This window comes from Perognathus longimembris, chromosome 14 (genome assembly GCF_023159225.1).
Source record: "Perognathus longimembris pacificus isolate PPM17 chromosome 14, ASM2315922v1, whole genome shotgun sequence".
Lineage (NCBI taxonomy): Eukaryota > Metazoa > Chordata > Mammalia > Rodentia > Heteromyidae > Perognathus > Perognathus longimembris.
The window spans coordinates 10,177,471-10,202,443 of NC_063174.1; the positions used below are offsets into that span (position 1 = coordinate 10,177,471).

General features: G+C 37.2%; 1 protein-coding gene across 6 annotated transcripts in view; it reads right to left on the minus strand.

Annotated features, from left to right (window-relative positions):
- Ralgapa1 (Ral GTPase activating protein catalytic subunit alpha 1) overlaps nt 1-24,973 on the minus strand; it is a 186,189-nt gene that overhangs the window by 148,068 nt on the left and 13,148 nt on the right. For all 6 annotated transcript variants that reach the window (XM_048362449.1, XM_048362442.1, XM_048362447.1 and 3 more), the window contains exons 2-8: nt 16,063-16,173; nt 13,979-14,028; nt 11,356-11,413; nt 6,538-6,581; nt 4,145-4,322; nt 2,851-2,966; nt 2,529-2,667 (exon numbers count right to left, since the gene is read on the minus strand). In XM_048362449.1, coding sequence (XP_048218406.1) covers nt 2,529-2,667; nt 2,851-2,966; nt 4,145-4,322; nt 6,538-6,581; nt 11,356-11,413; nt 13,979-14,028; nt 16,063-16,173 — 696 coding nt within the window. The remainder of the gene's footprint in view (nt 1-2,528; nt 2,668-2,850; nt 2,967-4,144; nt 4,323-6,537; nt 6,582-11,355; nt 11,414-13,978; nt 14,029-16,062; nt 16,174-24,973) is intronic.

The following is a 24,973-nucleotide window of genomic DNA, read 5'->3' on the forward strand; positions in this document are numbered from 1 at the left end:
AGAAGAGTAAACTACATTTACCAATATTATCAAAAGTTCAATTAACTGGCCATCTATAATCCCAAGATTTGGAAGAAAGGGGCAAAACAATTGTAAAACAGGCCACTTGTACTAACTATACATTGAGAGCCTGTGTCAAAACAAAACAAAAAAACAGTTTAAGCTGGCCAAGGGGACTTACACTTGAAATGCTAGTTACGTAGGAAAGAGTTGGGAGGATCAAGGTTCAAGGCCAGCCCTGGCAAAAAAATTTGCAACAACTCCATCTCAAACAATAGTTGAACATGGTGGTATTCATTTGTCATCCCTGCTATACAGGAAGCCTAAAACAGAAAGATCATGGGGATAAACAGGAGACCCCCATCCAACAAAACAATTGAAGCAAAAATGCCCAGGGCATGGCACAAGTAATAGAGCATTTGCTTATAAAGTGAGAGGCCCTGAGTTCTATCGCAAGTAACACTATTTAAAAAAAAACTCAATAGATCCTGCTTAAGAGACAAAAATAAATCACTAGAACCAAGTTTTGCCTGTTAATTGTGTAACTTAGCATTAGGAATATTTTTCTGTCTAAAAGATATTTTCTTCAGACAGATTATCAATGTCATCAGTCAGCTTGATTTGTCCACAAGGTTCTAGTATTAAGAATCCAATATATATGTTGGCAAAGCCACAAAATATTAGGCAAGAATAATAAATATATAATAATGTTACTATTCATATAGAATTTGACTAATACTAAATTGAATCTTTGAGGGACAAAAATAGCTATAAGTTAGATGCTAGTGACTTATGCATGTAAATCCTAGCTTTGTAGAAGCTGAGATAGGGGGAATAAAGGTTCAAGGCCAGGCCAGGCCAAGAGAAAAAGTGGCAAGACTTCTTCTTAACCAATAGCTGAATTCAGTCAAATGCGCTAGCTTCATGGGAAATGTAAACAGAAGGACCATAATTCAGGTCCACACACAAGCAGGTAGGTGAGTTGCCTTCTCAGAAATAATTAGTGTTAGTGGGCCCAGTACCTCCACCTATAGTCCTAACTACTTAGGAGGCTAAGACCTTGAAGATCATGGTTCAAAGCCAGCCCTATTAGAAAAGTCTGCAAGACTCCACTCCAATTAACCAACAAAATATAAGACTACAGACATGACTCAAATGATAAGAGTGTCAATTATGAGTAAGAAAGCTGAGGAAAGCTGGGTACCTGTTGCTCATACATATTGTCCTAGCTAGGATCAAAGTTTGAAGACAGACCAGGCAGGGAAATCTGTGAGACTTTTATCTCCACTAAACCACCAAAAAAAGGAAATGGAACCACAGCTCAAATGGTAGAGCTCTAGCCTTAAGCAAAAGAAGCTCAGAGACAGTGACCAGGCTCTGAGGTTCAAGCCCTAGGTCTGGCTCAAAAAAAAAGAAAGAAAGCTGTGTGAGTATGAAGTCCTGAGTTCAAACTCTAGTACCAGCACAAAACAGTATAGTCTGATACCAATGGTTATGCCTATTCTGACAGAAGAGGCTGAGATATGGAAAATCTCAGTTTGAAGCCAGCCTGGAAAGAAATGTCTGCAAGACTCTATCTCCAAAGTAACCAGCAAAAAGCTGGACTAGAAGCATGGCTCAAGTAGAAGAGCACCAGCCAAGAAAGTATAAGGGTCTGAGTTCAAGTGTTAGAACCAGAAAAAGAATAAAGAAAAAAATCATCAGTGCTAAAAAAAAAAAAAAAAGGCTGGAGGCATGATACAATAGGAGAGTGTCCTCCTGGCAAGTTACAAGCCTCTGAATCAAAGTGTGTGTGTGTGCGCGAGTGTGCGTGTCTGTCTGTCTTGTCTGTCTTCCTCATCCTTCCCCTCTCTTACACTTTTCCCAGTACTAGCACTTAAACTCTATCTCAGTGATGGCTAATGTTCTACAGCTTTTGGCTGGTTAACTGGAGGTGAGAGTCTCACAAGATTTATCTGCCTGGCTGGCTCCAAACAGCAATCCCTAGTTCTCAGTCTCCGAAGGATTATGGTCATGAGTGACCTGTATACAGCCTCACAAATATTTCCTATGGACTAATTTGAGAGAAATGGGCTAATGAGATCCAGAGACAAAAATTTTAAAGTTCTTGATTCCAATGAAATCTCTAGGGCTGGGAATATGGCCTTGTGGCAAGAGTGCTTGCCTCTTTTACACAAAGCCCTGGGTTCGATTCCCCAGCCCCACATATATAGAAAATGGCCAGAAGTGGCTCTGTGGCTCAAGTGGTAGAGTGCTAGCCTTGAGCAAAAAGAAGCCAGGGACAGTGCTCAGACCCTGAGACCAAGCCCCAGGACTGGCCAAAAAAAAAAAAAAAAAAAAAAAAAAAATCCAATGAAATCTCTAGTTCGAATAAATTTAACTTTCAATATGAGTCTAGATATGGTACCACTACAATTCAATACAAATAGTAAATGTGGTCAATTTTCTGTAATAAATGTCAACTTTATATTGAAAGATTAAATATATCTTTATGTGTGACTGTTTAGGAAATTCTAAATACTACCTACCAAGTACAGGATGATATAAGCTGTTCTCCTTGCAGATGTTTGGAAAAATATAAGGCAAATAGTATTTTTTAAAATGTGAAAACAAAAATGAAAATCCTCTTTCTTGGTTTTCTTTGTTCTTCCATTCTAAACTTTTTACCTAAAAATAAATAACGTCATTAGAACCATATCAGAAGAATCTCTTAAATTCTGTACTAATATGATTTGCAAAAGTAAAAATGTCAATCCTTCAAGAAAAATAAGCAAATACGTAATTATAATTAAACAACAGCGAGATGTAAAAGGAATTGCTCAGAGAGACATCAAAGAAGACGGCACATACCTGAATTACAATGTATTTTAAAAGTGCTTCAAGAAAATAGCTTGTGAGGTCGTCTTGTCCTTTATCTCCTGATTGTGGGGGGACAAGAGGAGTGATTTCCTCTATAGTGACTTGAGCTACCCAAAGACAAAAGAACAGTAGTGTAAAACAAATTCAATAATACAGTAACATGATCAGATAAAATTTAACTGCAAAACATGTATACAAGAAAAGTGTTCCAAAAAATGTTATCGATAAATCTGAGGTGATTCTGATAATTCATTACAATGACCAACCTCAACAACTGTTTTGTGAACTCTTAAGAGAATATAGCACAGAAACAAATAGGCAATGATGAAAAATAAATGACACTTCACTAGAACTGGTGATTTTAAATTCACATTCAGAGTCCATTATAAAAAGTCACAATACGATGAAAAGCAATAATAATGTATTTACAGCTTACAATAATAACATTCTGATTACTTTTATTTACTTTTCAGTTTTTTAAATGTGTAACAAATATAAGAAAATCAAAATCAAAATCAAAATCAAAACCTCAAATATATGACTTTTCTCAAAGATTTCCTAAGCAGCATAATCAGTATCTCATTTAACAGATGTGTCTCAAAGTCTGGAGAATGTATCAGCCAAGTAAGCAAGCTCACAACAGAGGTACATCTCATCTCAGTTCTAAAATAACACATAATCTACTCCATGTCTACAAAATATGTCTTATAAATGATTTGTTTTTGTGAAGCTCTGAAATATCCATAAAACCCACTAAATATTCCCAGTGACAGACATTTCAAGGCAGCACTGGGACAGGTTTGCACTGGGACAGTGCAAACCAACCAATTCAGAGCCCAAATCCCCACCAACTCCGGTACACTCACACTCCCTTAACCCCAAGACCATGGATCAGATCACTAGAGACAACCTTTAAGTCCTAAACTCATTGAAATTATTAAAAGTAACTAATCTCAAATGTGGTTCTCTGGCTGTCCTGTTCCATCCCATGAAAATCAAAATCAAAGTTTTGTCCATATTTACTTTTTTTCCCTCTGCCTTCTGACTGAGCCTGGTACTGTTCCCACATAGCCCTCTTCTTCCCCACATATCCCCCAGACGCATCATGCTCCCGTCTTGGAAACAACTATGTTTCCATCTTTTTGCACTGTTGATGATACCATACCAAAATAAACTAAAGTGGACATTTTAAAATACTGCCTTGGACTACCCATGTTATAGCTATACATTAAGAACACTATAGAAAATTTCAAAATGCTGATATATAACATTTGATGAATCTTACTTTCTTGAAGGTTGAGTGGAGGATTAATAAGATTATCTAAAGTTCGAGGTCCATGTTCAGATTGTGGTGCTGAAAACCCAGGGATTAAGCATGAAAACATCCAGAGCTGTTCTTTGCTACAGTTATTTTGAAGAGCTTGCAACCATAATAGGAAAAGGCGAACACCTTCCCGCCTAATCTAAAATAAAATGAGAAACAGTATTTTTATCTTAATGGAAACTTTCTTCCTCTTAAGAACACAGTTCTCCAGAAAGTTACAGATAATATTTTGCAAAAGAAAGACTCCAAAGCAACTCTATCTGGAGTTGGGGTTGAGGTGGGGATGGAGTTAGATATTAAACCTAGGGCATCTACTGAGCTCTCACTATTCTGAAATAGAAATTCATGGACTTTTTTTTTAATACCGATTTTCTTTTTAGTGTGTCATGGAGCTTGAAGTCAGGATCTGTGTGCTGTTCCTGAGCTTTTGTGCTCAAGGCTAGAGCTCTACCATTTTGAGCCACAACACACTTCCAGTTTTCTGGTGGCTAATTGGAGGTAAGAGTCTCATGGACTTTCCTGCCTGGGCTGGCTTTGCACCATGATCCTCAGATCTCAGCCTCCTGAGTAGCTAGGATTACAGGAGTGATCCACCAGTGCCCAGCATCATGGACTCTTAAAAAGAATAAAGTTAGTCTCTGGCCAGGCATTGTGCCTTGTGTGTGACAAAGGGAACCATATATATATATACATATACACATACATACATATATACATATATATATATATAATTGTCAAGATGATGTACAGAGGGGTTACAGCTACATACATAAGGTAGTGAGTACAGGCCTGGAAACTCTTATCTCCAATTAACCACCAGAAAATGGGAAGTGGTACTGAGGCTCAACGTGGTAGGGCGCTAGCCTTCAACTGAAAAGCTAAAGGACAGCACCCAGGCCTAGAGTTCAAGACACATGACCGACAAAAAATAAAAAATAAAACTTGGTCTCTAACCACTTAAAACCTGTAATGTTTTTTCCTGTAATTTCTGAAAAAAGTCAGAAAACCATTTCCTTCTTGTCTGCCTCCCTCCTTCCCTACCTTCCTTCACTATAATCTAAGAGACAAAAAAATACAAAGTAATGGCTGTTCTGGCCATAATGAGTTCAAAAAAGAATGATTATAGAGATATGAGTATATAGCAAACTCAATGCTATTAGCCTTAAAAAGTTCTGAAATTATTAAAATTATAAAATTTTAATTAATTAAATTACATTAAAATTAAATTGTTAAAAGCATAATTGTTTACATATTACTAATACAAAATTATTTTAAAGGTCTCTGAAATTATCTTATTTGCAAATTATTCAATTATTTCTTATTTGCAAATCAGGAATTTTGCTCCATTATTATATCTAAGCACCTAAAACAATAGTCATACATTAAAAAAGGATAAATATGAGTCAGTCAATGTTCTCTAGTAAGAGAACAAGGAAAGAGAGATAAGAGGAAAATTCAATCTCTGACAAGCAAAACACTAAGTTCTTCACCAATTTAACGTCACTGGTAACTTTGGGAATTACTCTGAGAGCTCTGTTAATGACCACTGTGCAACCTATTTAACCACCAAGACTTACTCTTCTTTTGTATTCTGTTACACCTAAACAAAATTACATATGTGACTTTACATAGCATATAGCAAGGTGCTTTAGAATAGGTAGATTTCTTTACTATAGGAAAATGAGTAGTTGAAAAAACAAACAAAGTCAGCATTTTCTTCTTTTTCTTTTATGTTGGGGCTTGAACTCAGGGCCTGGTGCTGTTCCCAGGCTCTTTTTTGCTCAAGGCTAGTGCTTTACTATTTTGAGACACAGCACCACTTCTAGTTTTCTGATGGTTAATTGGAGATAAGAGTCTCACAGACCTTACTGTATGAGCTGGCTTTGAAGCTTGATCCTCAGATCTCAGTCTCCTGAGTAGCTAGGATTACAGGTGTAAGCCATCAATGCCCAACTAAAAATCAGCATTTTCTATGTGTTGTATGTACATATATTTTTTCATAATATCTATGAACTTATATATACTATATATGTAAATTCCCTTATTCTCTCTGTACCTAAGAAAGGATGTTAGAGAATAATTTGTTGAGTGACACTAATTTTATTCAGGGTGCCACATAAAGAAAAGATTTTGGGGGAATGAGTCAATGCAGTGACAAAATATAATGGTTTCACAAAGTCCTAGCCAAGTTACTATGTGCTCTGTACACACCTACTGAGTATGGAGCTATATTTTTAGTGAAAATTTACCCAAGTAAGTGAACTGAAGACAACCCTTAGGGAAAAAAAAACTGAGGTAAGAAGAATACATGGCACATATGCTTTTATGAGTTTTTTAAGTCAAAGTAATTTTACCTTTAAAGAGTTTCCTGTGTGAAGGAGTTTCTTTAAAATCAATCCTGAAAAGAAAACATAACTTTAAATATTCATATCTTGCTATCTATTTCTAAATGTCAGAGTTCTCGGTCAGACTTGAAAATACTTTTAAACAAGTCTTTGGCAACCTCTGAATTATTCTTGGTGACCTTGATATCCCTCTGGCCACACTTGAGACAAGAGAGTATGTAAAGAATATCACCCTTCAGCACAATTATACAACAAGATTCAAAACCTGGATCCAAAATTATCTTTTGCAAAATTTATTGTATACCTATTTGGATTAAGAAAATAATTAAATATTTTATCACTAATACAAAAAAATCCATTGTTCAAAACTTTCCTTTCATTAATAACACTTATACTTTTTTTTTTTGGCCAGTCCTGGGCCTTGAACTCAGGGCCTGAGCACTGTCCCTGGCTTCCTTTTGCTCAAGGCTAGCACTCTGCCACTTGAGCCACAGCGCCACTTCTGGCCGTTTTCTGTATATGTGGTGCTGGGGAATTGAACCCAGGGCCTCATGTATATGAGGCAAGCTCTCTTGCCACTAGGCCATATCCCCAGGCCCTACTTATACTTTTTTTTTTTTTTGGCCAGTCCTGGGCCTTGGACTCAGGGCCTGAGCACTGTCCCTGGCTTCTTCCCGCTCAAGGCTAGCACTCTGCCACTTGAGCCACAGCGCCGCTTCTGGCCGTTTTCTGTATATGTGGTGCTGGGGAATCGAACCTAGGGCCTCGTGTATCCAAGGCAGGCACTCTTGCCACTAGGCCATATCCCCAGCCCCTACTTATACTTTTTATACAAGTATTTCTTCCATAATTTTTTAAGTTTCAGTCATCAATATTCCTTTTTCTTTTAAATCATAATTCAAACCTACAATATTGAAATTTAACACTAACAAGTATCTATAGGCCCACCAGTTTAAACAAATGTAAACAGAGCTCCATGTTACAATTTAAATTTTTTTATTTTATATTATGTTTAATAAGTTTACTTAGCCATAGCAGGTATTGTTGAAGCTTAAAGCATTTCATTCCTTTCTTCCCAAAAGAAAACCATTACATATTTTTGATACTAATCATTTCTGAAAATACTTTTATATTAAAAGTCATTAAGTTATTTAAAATCTTATATTTAAAATCTCATTTTAAGTTATTTTGCAATCTAACATTAACTTTTAGACTTGTGAATACTGATCTTAGACAAGGCTTAGGGGCAAATTTAGTTTTACATTTCAGAAAAAAACAACAACAAAGGTATCAAATTAATATGTATTTGCTGCTTGAAAAACTCTAAGAGAACATTAAACTCAAAGCATGAAGAATTTTTTATACAAAAGGTTAGAAACCAATGAGATAAACAGCAAAACAAAAAAGTACATGTAGATCAGGAGGAGAATTGAGTTTGAGCAACATAGTTAACTAAACCCTGTTTCAAAAGAGGAAAAAATAATTATTAAAACAAAGAGGAGGGGCTGGGGATATGGCCTAGTGGCAAGAGTGCCTGCCTCATATACATGAGGCCCTGGGTTCGATTCCCCAGTACCACTTATACAGAAAATGGCCAGAAGTGGCGCTGTGGCTCAAGTGGCAGAGTGCTAGCCTTGAGCAAAAAGAAGCCAGGGACTGTGCTCAGGCCCTGAGTCCAAGCCCCAGGACTGGCAAAAAAAAAAAAAAAAAACAAATAGGAAAAAAATGTATAAATAAAATCAAATGATACCAAATGTTAATTCAAAAGATCAACCAAATGTGGTGTTTAATTAGATTGGTCAACAAAATAAGACTCACATTACCAAAATCAGAAATAAAAGAAGGAACCAGCATAACTGACCCTTTAAAATATAAAACAATTACAAAGGATTTACTTAAACGACTTTACAGGAACAAGACAAACAAGGATGGGGGGGCATGGCTTAAGCGGTAGAGCATCTGCCAGGCAAACAAGTCCAAAATTTAAACTTAGGGTATACTGAGATGGTTGTACTGGGGTTTGAACACTTATTAGACAGGCACACTACCACTTTAGCCATGTCTCCAAGACTGCTAAAAGTATTGTTTAATTGAGAGTGGAGGAGAAGAATGAAGATAAAAGGGTAAAGAAATAATTGAAGGCATTAAATAAGAAGTAGCCAGGTACTAGAGGCTCATACCTGTAATCTTAGCTACTCAGAAGGTTGAAATCCAGAGAATTCGAGTTCAAAGCCAGCCCATGCAGAAAAGTTTGGAAACTCCATCTCCAAAATAACCAGCAAAAAGCTTGTCTGGAGATGTGGCTTTATTAGTAAAGTAACAGTTGAGGAAGCAAGCAAACTCAGCAAGCTCAAGACCCTGAGTTCAAAGCTCAGGATCATAAATAAGTAAAGTAATGGATAGTAACTGTCCTAATTCATATCTCACAAAAGAAAATCAAAAGGAATCCACAATAAAATAAATATAACTATTAAACAAGATATAATAAATTGGAAATCATGCAAATGTTAATTGCAGAGCAGAAAAAAACATCTTTATCTGCAAGATAGAATGCTATTTAGCAATGAAAAGGAATACCAATACGGGTAAACTAAAAATAGATTACACTCACTAAAAGAAGCCAGATGCAAATGGATATTAAATTGGATGACTTTATTTACATGAAACACATACACACAACGTTTATTTGGGAAGGAAAACATTCCTGTTGAAAATATCAAAAGACTACATATAAGCTCAAAAAATACATGGGGATGATGGAAGTATAAAAAAATTGGAATATAGTATCTTTATTTAGTTGAAAAATACTTATTTTGCAATACTGAGGTTTGAACTCACAGTCTCATGTTTTCTTCAAAAAACAATCTACAGCCAAAACTCACTGAATTTTTCTTCTTTAAAAGAGTAAATACAGGGCTGGGAATGTGACCTAGTGGCAAGAGTGCTTCCCTTGTGTACATGAAGACCTGAGTTCGGTTACTCAGCACCACATATATAGAAAACAGCCAGAAGTGGCGCGGTGGCTCAAGTGGTAGAGTGCTAGCCTTGAGCAAAAAGAAGCCAGGGACAGTGCTCAGCCCCTGAGTCCAAGGCCCAGGACTGGCAAAAAAAAAAAAATAAAAAATAACACAAAACACAAAAGAGTAAATACACTGGGCACTGGTGGCTCATGACTGTAATCCTAGGTACTGCCTAGGAGGCTAAGATCTGAGGATCTTATGCCTGTGGCTCATGCTGGTTATCCTAGCTACAGCCTAGGAGGTTGAGATCTGAGGATCAAAGCTAGCCTGGGCAGGAAAGTCTGTGAGACTCTTATCTCCAATTAACCACCAGAAAACCAGAAGTGGCACTGGGGATACAAGTAGTAGAATGCTAGCCTTGAGCCAAAGAACTCAAGGTCAGCATCCAGGCCCTGAGTTCAAGCCCCATGATTGACAAATAAAAAGGGGCAGGGAGGAGGGGTTAATTTTAGCTGGGCACCAGTGGCTCAAACCTCTAGCCTTAATCAGGAGACTGAGATCTGAGAGTTTCATTTCTAATTAATCACACACACAGAGCCAGAAGTAGAGCTATGGCTCAAATGGTAGAACACCAGCCTTGAACACAAAAGCTCAAGGACAGTGCCCAGGCCCTGAGTTCAAGCCCAAGGACCAGCAAAAAAAGATAAAGGGTAAACTGGGCACCAGTGGCTCATGCCTATAATCCTAGTTACTCAGGAGACTGAGATTTGAGGATCACAGTTCAAACACAGGCTGGACAGAAAAGTCCTTGTGAGACTCTTATCTCCAATTAACCACTCAAAAACTGGAAGTGGTGCTATGGCTCAAGTGGTAGAGTGCTAGCCTTGAATACAAAGAGGCTCAGGACCAGCTCCAAGTCCCTGAGTTCAAGCCCCACAACTAACAACAACAACAAAAACAAAAAGATAAAGGGTAAATTTTATCTGTATTAGTTATATCTTAATGAAATTTTTTGTTCTGAGGGGGCATACTGGGGTTTGAATTAGGGCCTCACACTTATAGGCAGGCACTCTACCATTTTAGCCAGGTATGTAAGCTATCAATTAAGCCATATTTTAAAGTGTGAATGCATTCAAATTTTCTTTTCCTTTATAAACAAAACAAAAATAAAAAAATGTTGGAAGAATCTTCTGAGTAAAAAGTAAAACTTATATATAAATCTTTTCAAGTTGCACGCCATTTGGGAATACCATCAATCATTACAAGTAGATGGCCCTATAAAGTTCCTTTGATAAAGACTATATTCAAGAAATACAATGTATCAGCCAGGCACCAAAGCTCAAGCTTGTAATCCTAGCTACTTGGGAGGCTATATCAGGGGACCAAAGTTTGAAGCCATCCCAGACCAAGAAAAAAGGATCAAAGACTCCATCTTAACCAGTGGTTAGGTGCTAAAATGATGTAGTTGTCATCCCAGATACTCAGGAAGCACAATGGCTGGGCAAAGTGGTAAGCACCCGTCATTTTAGTAACAGGTGGGGCCATAAGTAGGAACACTTGCCTAGAAAGGACAAAGCCCTAAATTCAAACTCAAATTCCTCCAACAAAAAGAGATAAAATGTATCTTTGAATTTCAGATACCTCAAAAAGTTTTACAACCTTCAGGAATAGTTCCATGATTATAGAAGTCCAAATAAGATTGTATTTTTTTAAAAAGCTATTAATTGGGCTGGGAATATGGCCTAGTGGCAAGAGTGCTTGCCTCATAAAAAGCTATTAATTCTTATAGCAACTGCCAAGACATTAAAAAGCATTTTCACACATTACAATTCACTTTAAATATAAAGTACATATTTATATTACTTACCAATGCTATGAAATTGCCATCTCTGATGAATTCTCTCTGGAAGAAGTTGTAAAATTTTCTAAAAATCAATATGAACAAAATGAAGAAAAGAATGAAAAACAAGTAATAAATTCACATCTAGTGAAATGTGAAATATTAGAGTAAGAGCTAAGTCCTTAAGAGTTTCTTACAGAAAAGAGAGGAAATGAAATTGATCAAAGTGTATTATATGCATGTATGCAAATGTCACAATGAAATTACTTGTACAATCAATACTTGCTAGTAAATTTTTTAAAAACAGAACTTAGTAATAAGGAAAAAAGAAGGTTTTTTTTCATAAAACATACCACACAAATATAAAATAGTCTTAAACAGATAGTGCAACCCCTTATAACTGCTGATGGCATTAGGGTTTGAACTCAGGGCTTGCTATGTAGGTCCTCTACCCCTTGAGACCCAGCAAATGCTGTTTGTTTTAGCTATTTTTCCAAGATCGGTTCTAACATTTGTATATTTATTACTTGGAGCCAGCCTCAGACTTTATCCTGAAATTACAAGGTATGTATCACTAGGCTGGCCCAAAATACATTATTTTTAATAGAAGGAATACTGTGAAAAGGCTTCTATTAACTCACCAATCATCTCAGTTTCCTGAATACAAAGTAATCATAAACATCTGAAGGAAAATCTTCTGGGTTCTATTCTTTATCAAAATAACTAAGTTTTGGTGGCTGGGGATATAGCCTAGTGGCAAGAGTGCCTGCCTCGGATACATGAGGCCCTAGGTTCGATTCCCCAGCACCACATATACAGAAAACGGCCAGAAGCGGCGCTGTGGCTCAAGTGGCAGAGTGCTAGCCTTGAGCGGGAAGAAGCCAGGGACAGTGCTCAGGCCCTGAGTCCAAGGCCCAGGACTGGCCAAAAAAAAAAAAAGTTAAGACAGAATAAAAACTAATTTCTTTTGAAACTGGAGGTATATCTCAAGTGGTAGAGTGTCAACCTTGAGCAAAAGGCCCTGAGTTTAAGCCTCACTACCAGCATATACATACACACAAAGACTACGTTATCTTAAGCTAGGTGAGGTAGATCAAGCCTAGCAATTCAAAGACTGAAGTATTTGAGGCCAACCCAGGCAAAAAGGTTTACAAGACCAAGTATCAATAAAAAGGTAAAGAGAATGGTGTTTTTCTGTCATTCCAACTACCCAGAAAGTATAAATAGGAGAATCATGACCTAGCCCAGTCAAAAAGTGAGACTCGGGCTGGGGATATGGCCTAGTGGCAAGAGTGCCTGCCTCGGATACACGAGGCCCTAGGTTCGATTCCCCAGCACCACATATACAGAAAACTGCCAGAAGCGGTGCTGTGGCTCAAGCGGCAGAGTGCTAGCCTTGAGCGAGAAGAAGCCAGGGACAGTGCTCAGGCCCTGAGTCCAAGGCCCAGGACTGGCAAAAAAAAAAAAAAAAAGTGAGACTCTATTTTTAAAAATAATAGGAGCAAAATGGGCCACGGATCTGGCTCAAGTGGTAGAGTACCTGCCTAGCAAACACAAGGCCTTTGGTACTACCACCAGAATAAATAGTAAGTTATTTTTAAAAGGTGTAGGTGAAGATGGGTGTCAATGGTTCATGCCTGAAAGCTTAGCTGCATAGGCTGCTGAGACCTGAGAATCATGGCTTGAGGCTAACCTGGGCAGAAAGGTCTGAGAGACTCTATGTCCAATTAACCAGCAAAAGAGCTGGACTGGCAGCAAGGCTCAACTGTTGAGTGCCAGCTATAAGCAAGAAAGTAAGTGGAAACTCAAGGCCCTAAGTTCATGCCCCAGTACCATCAAAAGAAAAAAAATAGTGGAATTAGAAGGTAATTTATTTTTGTAGACTAAAACAAATTTTAGCAAACATCAAAGTTTGCTTACCCACATCTAAGCTATATTTCTTTTTTGGCGCTGTCCCTGAGCTTTTTTGCTCAAGGCTAGCACTCCACCACTTTGAGCCACAAAGCCACTTCCAGTTTTCTGGTGTTTATTTGGAGAAAAGAGTCTCAGAGACTTTTTTGCCTGGGCTGGCTATGCACCTTGATCCTTAGATCTCAGCCTCCTAAGTAGCTAGAATTACAGGCGTAAGTCACTGACACCCAGCCATTTCCTACTATTTTTATATACATACCTACATGACAATTCAAAATGATAGAAAATAATTTTTAAAATACTTCAGACTATTTTGTACCAATGAAGTCATTAAAGCAGAACTGGTAAATACCCACAATCACATCACAGTTCTAGATTTTTTTTTAATTGCATACATGAATCTTTAATTCCCACTTCCTACATGAGGAGCAGAAAATGTTTCTATTTTCCACTTCTCCCTACTTCAACCTATACAAAAAATTTAATTTTTTCAGACAAATTGAATATATTAATTTTGTGATATAAAATGCATAAAATGACATTCTACATCTACCTAAAAATAATACATTGTACCAAAAGATACAGAAATGTAGTCAGGCGTATTTCATATTAAAACTTAAATTTAGTTCTTCACAAGACTGATAAATTCAGAATGCTTCATTATATAGCTAATATTGATTTATATGTTCCCAAAATTACGTCTGATAAATACTAAAAGGTTACAATACACAGTACTTACTTCAAAAATAAAAAGTATTGCATCCAACTCCTCTCTTTGAGACTTGTGACCTAAAATATTTTACAAAAAAAATATTAAATATCATTGTTAAAAATGAGCTTAAATATTTCAAGTACTAAAGGGCTGATTTTTTTGTTGTCCTTTGTGTGTGTGTATGCGTGTGCTGGAACTTGAACTCAGGGCCTAGGCACTGTCCCTGACCCTTTATGCTCAAGGGTAGCATTTTACAACTTGAGCCACAGGTCCACTTCCAGCTCTTTTGGTAGTTAACTAGAGGGAAGAGCCTCATGGGCTTTCCTGCCAAGGCTGGCTTCGACCTGCAATACTCAGATCTGCTTCTTGAGGTAGCTAGGATTACAGGTGTGAGCTACAGGTATCTGGCTTGTCATCATTTTAATATAAAATAAGAAGTAAATATATAGCCACTTTCTCCCTCTGATCTTGTCTACCTTCTCAAATGACTCTTACACTCTGGGAACTCATCAAAGGTATCTTTTTTTTTTTTTTTTTGGTCAGTCCTGGGGCTTGGACTCAGGGCCTGAGCACTGTCCCTGGCTTCTTTTTTTGTTCAAGGCCAGCACTCTGCCACTTGAGCCACAGCGCCCCTTCTGGCCATTTTCTGTATATGTGGTGCTGGGGAATCGAACCCAGGGCCTCATGTATACGAGGCAGGCACTCTTGCCACTAGGCCATATCCCCAGCCTCCCAAAGGTATCTTTTTTAAAAAGATATTAAGCCAGATGCTGGTAACTCACCCTTGTAATCCTAGCTACTTAGGCGACTGAAACCAGAAGATAGAGGCTTGAAGCCTGATTGGGCAGGAAAATCCATAGGACTACAATTAACCACCAAAAAGCCAGAAGTGGGTCTGTAGCTCAAGTAGAGCATTAGCCTTGAGCAAAATAACTCAGTTATAGCACTCAGGCTGAGTTCAAGCTCCAGAACTAGAGAGATTTAAAAATATCTAGTAAAATAACTCCATTGATCAAGTGTTTGAAATGAAGGGAAATTATCTTAAGGAAGGATACCTGTCTTGAATGGAGCATCTGGCAAAGCCCATCTTTTAAAGAGATGCCCAAAGGGAAACAGACATTCACGTCCACAATCACACAAATTCTGTAAATTGACCAAATTTCTGGGCCAATTAATAATTCCAAAAACAGTGAAACAAGCCAGAGCTGGTGACTCACTCCTACCTAGGAAGCTGAGACCTGAGGATCACAGGTTTGAAGTCAGCTCAAGTAGACAAATCCAAGAAGCCAGAGCTGGAGGTACGACTTAAGTGGCCAGCTCTGAGTGAAAAAGCTGAGCAAGAGGGCAAGTTCCTCAGTTCAAGTCCCATTACTGCACAATAAATACATATATACAATACATACATATATACATAAATATGTAGTGTAACAGCAAGAATGATCTGATGTACTAGATATTCATAAGAAAGGGGTATATCTATCCTAAAGCAAATTCAAACCAAACCCCCAACACTTTGACCACCATAAATACATCTGATGTTGGAGCACATCTAGATCTTTTTACTACAGTTACTACTGATTTGCTTTACTAACAAACTTTGTTGGTCTCCACCTTCATGTGTCCTAAATTCTTTTTGGTGGCAATGTCATGAGCACAGTTACAGAAAGCCAGGTAGATGGCTCTTCCCTTTTGTTTTGTTCTGTTTTTTGCCAGTCCTGGGCTTGACCTCAGGGCCTGAGCACAGTCCCTGGCTTCTTTTTGCTCAAGGCTAGCACTCTATCACTTGAGCCACAGCACCACTTCCGGCTTTTTCTATATATGTGGTGCTGAGGAATCGAACCCAGGGTTTCATGCATACAAGGCGAGCACTTCACCACTAGTCCATATTCCCAGCCCAGGTCCTCCCTTTTGGAGTCCTCTTTGGACACTCACCAGTTCTAGTAATAATATTAACTCAGTTTTCTTTCAAATACATGTCATTAAGACCTTCATGAGTACAGTGTGTCTAATGAAATAAAATAATGACATTCTCATGCCAAATGTCTCTTTTTAAGCTAATGTTCATGGCAAATATTGGAAACAACATAAGCCAAAACACATTAACAGCTTACCTTTCTGTTTAAGACTAGCTTCAATAGTCACAAAATTCTCAAAGAACACATAGTATATATGTGAAAAATGTTGGTCAAAAAATTGTTTAAGATCAATTGATTCTGCATTCTCTGAAAAATAAAAAAAAAAGGTTTTAAGTGATTATTTTATAATGGTTAAGTAGTCATGGCTAACAAATATTCATAGTTCCAAATTTCCTTAAAGAATTGCCCTTAATTTCTATCCTAATAAAACAAGGAATGTATACTTTTATATATCTATTATCTTTTCCTCCATAATTTCATGCTTTACATAAATATTTGTTTTAATTTTAAAAACTAGAGAAATAAGCATATGGTTGTTCCTTAAAATAAAACAAAGCCTGAGGTGGCTCACACATGTAATCTCAGGAAGAGGCACAGATTGGGAGGACTGAAGTTCAAGGCTAGCTCAAGCAACAAGTTAGGGAGACACCCCCCCCCCCCATACCAATAAAAAGGCTAAGCATAGTGGTGCACACCCAACATCCCAGCTACTTGAAAAGCAAAGGTAAATCATGAAGTCCAGACTGGCCCTAGTAAAAACCTGAGACCCTATTCAAAATAACTGAAGCAAAAAAGGTGAGAGATATACATGTAGTTCAAGTGGTACAATGCCTACCTAGCAAGTACAGGTACCTTAGTTCAAACACCAGTAGCATCAAAAATAAAATGATAATGATGATGATGATGTCAAAGTTGGGCTAGAGAGACATATCTAAAATGCTAACTACTCAGATTACAAGTTGGAGCCAACAACATAGTGAACTCCTGTCTCAAAAACAAAATAAAAATTCCTTAGATTTACTCCTAGTCATCTCAAAAAACAGTTAGATCTATTTAAAATTAATGGCTACAGTTTTGTGAATGCCTCTCCACAAGTTAAAGAACTGCTTCTAAGAATAATTTATGGTATGAAATATATACTCAGTAAATAGGTACCTAACTTAAAAGACTTTGTAATAGGCACTTAAGTGTTAAAGACCAAATACAGAACTGCTCTATGAAAATTTTCAGCATAGTGCAGGAGATGAAAACCTAAACATGTACCCACAGAATGTATTAGATACTGAAAATGGCAAATACAGCATATGGAAATTCAGAAACATAAGATTACCTTCAAACTCAATGAAACATGAAAATGCAAGAAGGTATGTCCATGATGGTAAATGCCTACAGTCTCACTAGTAAGGAGGTCAAGTAAACAGGATTTTGTGTTCAAGGACAGCTTGGGCTACATCACAAGACATTGTGTTAGTGCAGGAAATGGGAGAATAAAAACATAATGAGGTAAGTATTAATACTAAAAAGGCTCTTAAGTGTAATAAGAATTCTGGGGAGCTGGGAATGTGGCTTAGTGGTAGAGTGCTTGCCTAGCATGCATGAGGCCCTGAGTTCAATTTCCTCAGCAACACATACACAGAAAAAGCCAGAAGTGGGCACTGTGGCTCAAGTGGTAAGAGTGCTAGTCTTGAGCAAAATGAAGCCAGGGACAGTGCACAGGTCCTAAGTCCAAGCCACAGGACTGGCAAAAAAAAAAAAAAAAAAAAAAAAAAGAATTCTGGGTATCGAGTGATTGAATGGAAAGAGCATCACAGTAAAAAAACAAAGCATAAAGCAAGGAATACACAAGACTGGATTAGATGCAGAAAATTAACTCATTTTGTTTACAGTGTAAGGGATTTTTAATAAAAATAAAATTAAAAAATAAGCCTGAGGGCTGGTGTGACAGTATACTTAATGTAATACCACCTATACAGGAAGCAAAGGTAGCTTTTTTTTTTGCCAGTCCTGGGGCATGAACTCAGGGCCTAGACACTGTTCTTCTGTCTATAATAATAGTCATCTAATACTACTTCAATATATTTTATAGACTACCAAGATAAAAGGCAAAAAACTGAAATAAGAAATTATATTCTATAGTAAGATATGAAATTAGAATAAAATACGCTGTTACAATTACATTTAATACTTTCAACCCAGTCCCAGAAGAAGAAAGTGAGAACAATAGTAAAGTAAAACCAACACCCAAAACAAAAGCCAATCAAGGCTCTGTGACATTTTAGGAGCCAAGATATTTTCTATTAATTGCTTTCTCATATGGCATATTAACAAAACCTGGAAGCTACACACTTGTCAATGCAAATAAAAGTACTAAAAGCCAGACATGGTAACAGGTTAACACTTGCCTGTAATCCCAGTATCCTGAAGGCTGGAATAGAGAATTGAGAAACTGAGGTTATTAATCTCAACTTCTCAATTCTCAAGAAAGGAAAATAATAGAAAGAAACAAAGGCCTCAGAAACTCACACAGGCCAGGTGAGAGACTGTCCCTATTAGATAGCAGACTAGAAAAACTCACACATCATGGTGGAGTAAAACTAAAGAAGGTACTGCATCAGTTGTGGCAATGATTAGCCCTAGAATGATTGCTACTTCAGAACCACCTAATATACAATAAAAAGCAAGATGCAAAATGATCAACTGTTTCCAAATAACTACATCCCAGAATAAAGCTCACAAAAAATATACAAGTATATAGAGTATCAGTTCACTTGTATAAATATACTTGTATACCTTGACATATAATTACATACCAGATTTTGTCTGGTATATTATTAAACTACCAGAAATTTAAGGAAGGAAAACATAGTGAACAAAATAATTAGCAAGTCAAACGCAAGGCAATAAACACACACACATGCACACACACACACACACACACACACGAGTAAACAGAAAAAGGCATTAAAATAGTTATCATAACTACATTGTACTTATGTCCAAAGATACAAAAAAGAAGACACAAAAAAGTTAAGAGCTACAGTGTCTTTGTGAAAAGTGAACTAGATAGACTTCAAAGACAACTGATGTAAAAGATAAATGAACCTAGATATGGCAATAGAAACTATGTAAAAGAAATAAGCACACACACACAAGAGAAGGCCCCAGAATATTCTCTCCCTCTCTCACACACACACACATCAGATTTGAAAAGCACATTAAAAAATTGTAAAACAAGTGGCCTAAAAAAATGAATGGAATCCCAAGAACAAGAAAGATAAAGAAAACTTCACCAAAGCACATCAAGAAGAAAGAAAACAAATCTCAAAAGTAGCCAGAGGGGGAAAAAGACATGATATAGAGCAAGTAAAAACAGATTTCTCATTTCCGATGTTTCTCATCAGAAACAATGCAGTAATAAAGCTGGAATCCCATTACCCCATACAATTATTTTTAAAAATCAAAGGCAAACTCAAGGACAGAATTCATTACCAGAAGATCTAACCCACATACTACCAAAAATAATAAAGTCCTGAGGCAGAAGGAAAAACACAGAAATATGAATCTATACAAATGAATAGAGCACTGAAAAAATGGTACAAGAATACAGGTAGATTATACAACTTTTTTCCTTGCTATTTAAAACTCTAAAAAATAATTGTCTAATCAATGACAACAATAACAAAATCCCCAACAAATCTATGCATGTGGAGTTTACATCATACATAAAAATAAAATGGATGAAAAGAAAATCCTGCATGTCAGAAGGAGAGAAATGAAGGTACATTATTACTCAGTCTCATGCTATGCAAGTAGTATAACCACACTTGAAAGGAGAGCACGATATATCAAACATAAATACCTGAAGTATAAAAACAACCTTTAAGGGCTGGGAATATGGCCTAGTGGCAAGAGTGCTTGCCTTGTATACATGAAGCCCTGGGTTCGATTCCCCAGCACCACATATATAGAAAACGGCCAGAAGGGGCGCTGTGGCTCAAGTGCTAGCCTTGAGCAAAAAGAAACCAGGGACAGTGCTCAGGCCCTGAGTCCAAGGCCCAGGACTGGCAAAAAAAAGAAAAGAAAAAGAAAACAATCTTTTTTAAAAATGCAGAAAAGTAGTAGAAAAATCACAAAGTAATAATAATAAACACAATATAAAGCAAATTGTAGTAAATATAAATAATCCCTAATAAAACGGCAAAGACTGTTAAACTAAAAGAAAAAAAAAAGTAGACAGACACTGATAGCTCACACCTATAATCCCTAGCTACTCAAGAGACTGAGACATGAGGATTGAGGTACATAGCCAACCCAGGCAAATATATCCAAGAGACTCTTCTTTCCAACTAACCAGCAAGAAACTGGAAGTACTGGAGCTGTGGCTCAAATAGTAAAGCACCAGCCTTGAGCCAAAAAGCCAAGTGAGAACACAATGTCCTGCCTGAATTCAAGCCCTAGTACCAACACACACACACACAAATTACTCACAAACATAAGTTATATATTTAAAATCTATGCCATTTACTACTACTGCATAGACTTAATAAGGCTGTTTTAAAAAATCTAACAAGCGTGTAATACTTATTCATGACTACTTCAATTTGTTCCACTATGTCTTCTTTTTTTTTTTTGGCCAGTCCTGGGGCTTGGACTCAGGGCCTGAGCACTGTCCCTGGCTTCTTTTTGCTAGCACTCTGCCACTTGAGCCACAGCGCCACTTCTGGCCGTTTTCTGTATATGTGGTGCTGGGGAATTGAACCCAGGGCCTCATGTATAGGAGGCAAGCACTCTTGCCACTAGGCCATATCCCCAGCCCCCACTATGTCTTCTAAATGAGGGAGGAGGAATAGAACTATATTATTCTAAAAGTAGAGCAGCTAATATACTTCTAGGAACTAAACTTATCCATAAAATATTTTTTATCTCTTAAACATGCTTATCTATGCCTATAAAACTTTGTTGCACATATCTTCTTTGTAAGAAAAAAATCTTGAGGACCTCTGATTTAAAACACTCATGGGGAGGGAGAGGGTGGAAGTAGTAGAGGAATAGCCTAGCAAACAGGAGGCTCTGAGTTCAAACCCTAATATACAACTAAAAATAAATATAAACACCTGGATATATTTTACAAAGAAACCTAAAGCAAAATAAGAAATAAAAGATTACTTTCTTAATGTGTTCACAAACAAAGTCTAGTGTCTCACTACTAATGATAACTATTTCAACCAGAAATATTTACTCATAAAAAATCAATAACATGGGTGTGTGTGTCTGTGTGTGTCTGTGTGTGTCTGTGTGTGTGTGTGTGTGTGTGTCTGTGTGTGTGTGTTAGTCCTGGGTCTTTTTAAATGGAGGAAAGAGAACCACCAAGAAAAACTCAGAGCCAAACAATTTAATGGTTGAATCTTACCAACATTTTCATGAAGTAGAGAATACTTTCTGATTCTGAAGCCAGTTACCCTCATAGCAGAATCAAAGACATTACAATAAGATGATAAATCATTTTATGAAAGTAGATGCAAAAAAAATCCTCTACAAAATACTAGCAAACCAGTTCTACAAATATATAAAACTGATTATTCCACATGACCAAGTTGTGTTTATACAAGAAGGTAAGGTTGGTCAAAAATAAGTCAATTTGTGGGAGAGAAAGTGGGAGAAAAATGGGGGGGTTTACAATGTTCAACAAGAAATGTACACATTACCTTACTTATGTAACTATAACTCCTCTGTACATTCCCTTTATAATAAAATTTTAAAAGAAAAATAAATCAATCTTTCTAGATTAAAGATAAAAAATCATGATAGGTCTCAAGAGACACAGAAGTAAGGGGAGAGAATAGGAGGGAGGAAGGGAGGGGAAAGGGAAGGGAATGGGGAGAGGAGGGAGGAAGAAAAGGAGAGTGGGGAAAGGAAAGGAAGAAGGAGGAGAGGTGGAGGGGGTAGGGGAGGGGAAGGGATGAGGACAGCAGGTGGAGGAGGAGGTAGCAGGAAGGAAAAGAAAGAAGGGAATGAGAAAGGGAAAGGAAGGGGAAAAGAAAGGAGGAAGGAAACAAAATCAGTTGTATTTCTATATACTAGCAATTAACAATCTAAAATCCAAATGTGAAAATTAAGCATATGAAATAAAATACTTAAATTGTCAAAAGAAACACAATACTTGTACACTGAAAAATACAAGACACTACTGGAAGAAACTAAAAAACAAAACACTGGTATTCATAAATGTGATTTTTTTTTTTTACTGCAATGGACACTATCAAGAAAACAAAAGTGTAACAGAGGGGAAAAAAATACCTCTCCCTGGTGGGTCACACCTCTAATTCTAGCTATTCAGGAGGCTGAGATCTGAGGATCACAGTTCCAAACCACCACTGACAGGAAAGTCCAGGAAACTCTTATCTTCAGTTAATCACACACATTAAAAAAAGGAAGTGGAACTGTGGCTCAAATGGTAGAGCCATCAGCCTTGAGTGAAAAAGTCAAGCAAGAGCATGAGGCCGAGTTCAAGTCCCAGTATCAGTGTGTACGTGTGTGTGTGAACACACACACACACTTACAAAAGGGATTAAAAAAACATTTGTAAATTAAGTAATGACAAAAGACTAGCATCTATAATAAATTAATAACTCTTATAATTCAGCCAAAAGAATCATAAGTTGAAAATGGGCAAGTGATTTGAACAGGCATTTCTCCAAAGATGATTTACAAATGGTCAATAGGCACAAGTTTCTGCTTGTTTCTTGCTCCTTTTAGCTCTTCTAATATTTGAACTCCTTGATATCTAAGATTGCCTGGTTCCACATGGCTAAATGAATCTGAGTTAAAACTTCTTGGCCAATCTGAAAATAATTATTCTGAAAAGAAGAACTAATGGAAGCCTCACTAAAGAAGCAAATTTTATTTCTAAGTATAGAAGTTTCAAATACTTATATAGCCATGTCACTGATGTCTACTGTGGCAAATATACTGTCTTCACTTTTTCAAAGACTAGGTAACCATTAGTTTAAGCAAATAAACATCACCCAATTGAGCAATTAAATGAGAGTAACCAATAAATCACTATTCGTGTTCTATGCCCAGTTCTACATACCCAAAACAGATAATTTCTTAAATCAGAGAATAACTTCTCTAACACTTAAAACATTCTTTGGATACTCAAAAACTAAACATATGCTATCTAGGAGTTTAATTCACAAAACAGAAAATAGGTAGACTTATTTTCTATACATTAAGTCTTCTCAAAATACAATTACTTTAAGTATCAAGAAAATAGGATTTCTTATGTATCATAAAAATTCTGAGTGAGAAATACTACTCTACTTGGAAAACAAAGTACTTATTAAATCAACATAAGATAAATGCAAAGTTGAGTCAGAATGGGGAAAGTTAGTTCTCAACATACCAAACAGACTGTACTGTTCAAACTACTACCTGTGAAGAACCAAACCTTTCATCTTTGTTTTCCAGTTCCAACTCATCACCAATCAATGCTTTGTAATAAATGAATAAATAGGAAATAAAGAAGTTGGACTGGGGGGGAGAAGTGGGGGAAAAAGGAGGGAGGAGGTAACACGATGAACAAGAAATGTACTCACTGCCTTACATATGAAACTGTAATCCCTCTGTATTTCACTTTGACAATAAAAGGGAAAAAAATAAAGAAGGAAAATAAAAAAAGAAACATGGAACTATTCTATAAAAAAAAGAAGTTGGAATTATGTATGCCATCAATAAAACAAGGATTTCAAAAAATAGAATAACAGAAAATAAGTGTCATCATCATGGACTTAAATTCTCATTAAAATCCCAGCTACTTGGAGACAGACAGAAAGATCATGATTCAAGCCCAGACATGGAAAAAAAAAAAAAGAAGAAGAACCTATCACAAAGAACAAGCCAGTTGAGATGGTGCATGTCTGTAATTCCTACCCCAAGAGTAGAGGTAGAGAAGACAGCACTATCTAAAAAGTAACTACTATCTGAAAAATAACAGCAAAAAGGAGAGTGAGTATGGCTTAAGTTGTAGCAAGTTTGCTTACCAAGCTTAAGGCCTTGACTTCAAAACTCTAGTAAAAAAATTTTTTTAATCTGCTTTTACCAAATCTCATAAAGAAATATCTTCAGGGGCTGGGGATATGGCCTAGTGGCAAGAGTGCTTGCCTCGTATACATGAGGCCCTGGGTTCAATTCCCCAGCACCACATATACAGAAAATGGCCAGAAGTGGCGCTGTGGCTCAAGTAGTAGAGTGCTAGCCTTGAGCAAAAAGAAGTCAGGGACGCCAGGCCCTGAGTCCAAGCCCCAGGACTGGCCAAAAAAAGAAAGAAGAAAAGAAATATCTTTATACCCATCCCTTCCAAAACACCTATTCCTTCCTGGGTTTTATTTTATCTGTGCTGGTCCTGGGGCTTGAACGCAGGGCTTAGGCACTATCCTGGAGCTTTCTTTTGCTAAAGGCTAGCCATTATACACATCTGAGCCTTGCTACCACTTCTAGCTTCTTTTGTTAGCCTGGGCTGGCTTTGAAAGCTAATCTCAACTTCCTGAGTAGCTAGGATTAGATTCAAGCCACTAGGGCCCAGCTCTGGTTGTTTTGAGATTGTATTGTTTCATTCATTTGGGTCTTGGTTTTTTGAGACAAGGGTTTTTTTACTATATAAGATGTTGGGAGGGTGGGAATGTGGCCTAGTGGTAGAGTGCTTGCTTGGCATGCATGAAGCCCTGGGTTCAATTCCTCAGCACCACATATATAGAAAAAGCCGAAGTGGCGCTGTGGGCTCAAGTGGTAGAGTGCTAGCCTTGAGCAAAAAGAAGCCAGGGACAGTGCTCAGGCCCTGAGCTCAAGCCCCAGGACTGACAAAAAAAAAAAAAAAAAAGATATTGGGATGGGGTCAGTAAGCCTGGGTACACACAATCCTCTCTAACCATCTTGCTATTAAAACAAAATCTTACAGTTTGAAGCTTGCTGTCGTTTTAAAAGCCTACTTTCCTACATCTACATCTGTACTATTATTACAAGTAATTTCACCCAAACTGCACTTCCTTCACTTCAACTTATTGAAACTCTAATAACCTTTCAAGACTCAACTCAAATGTCACAGTCA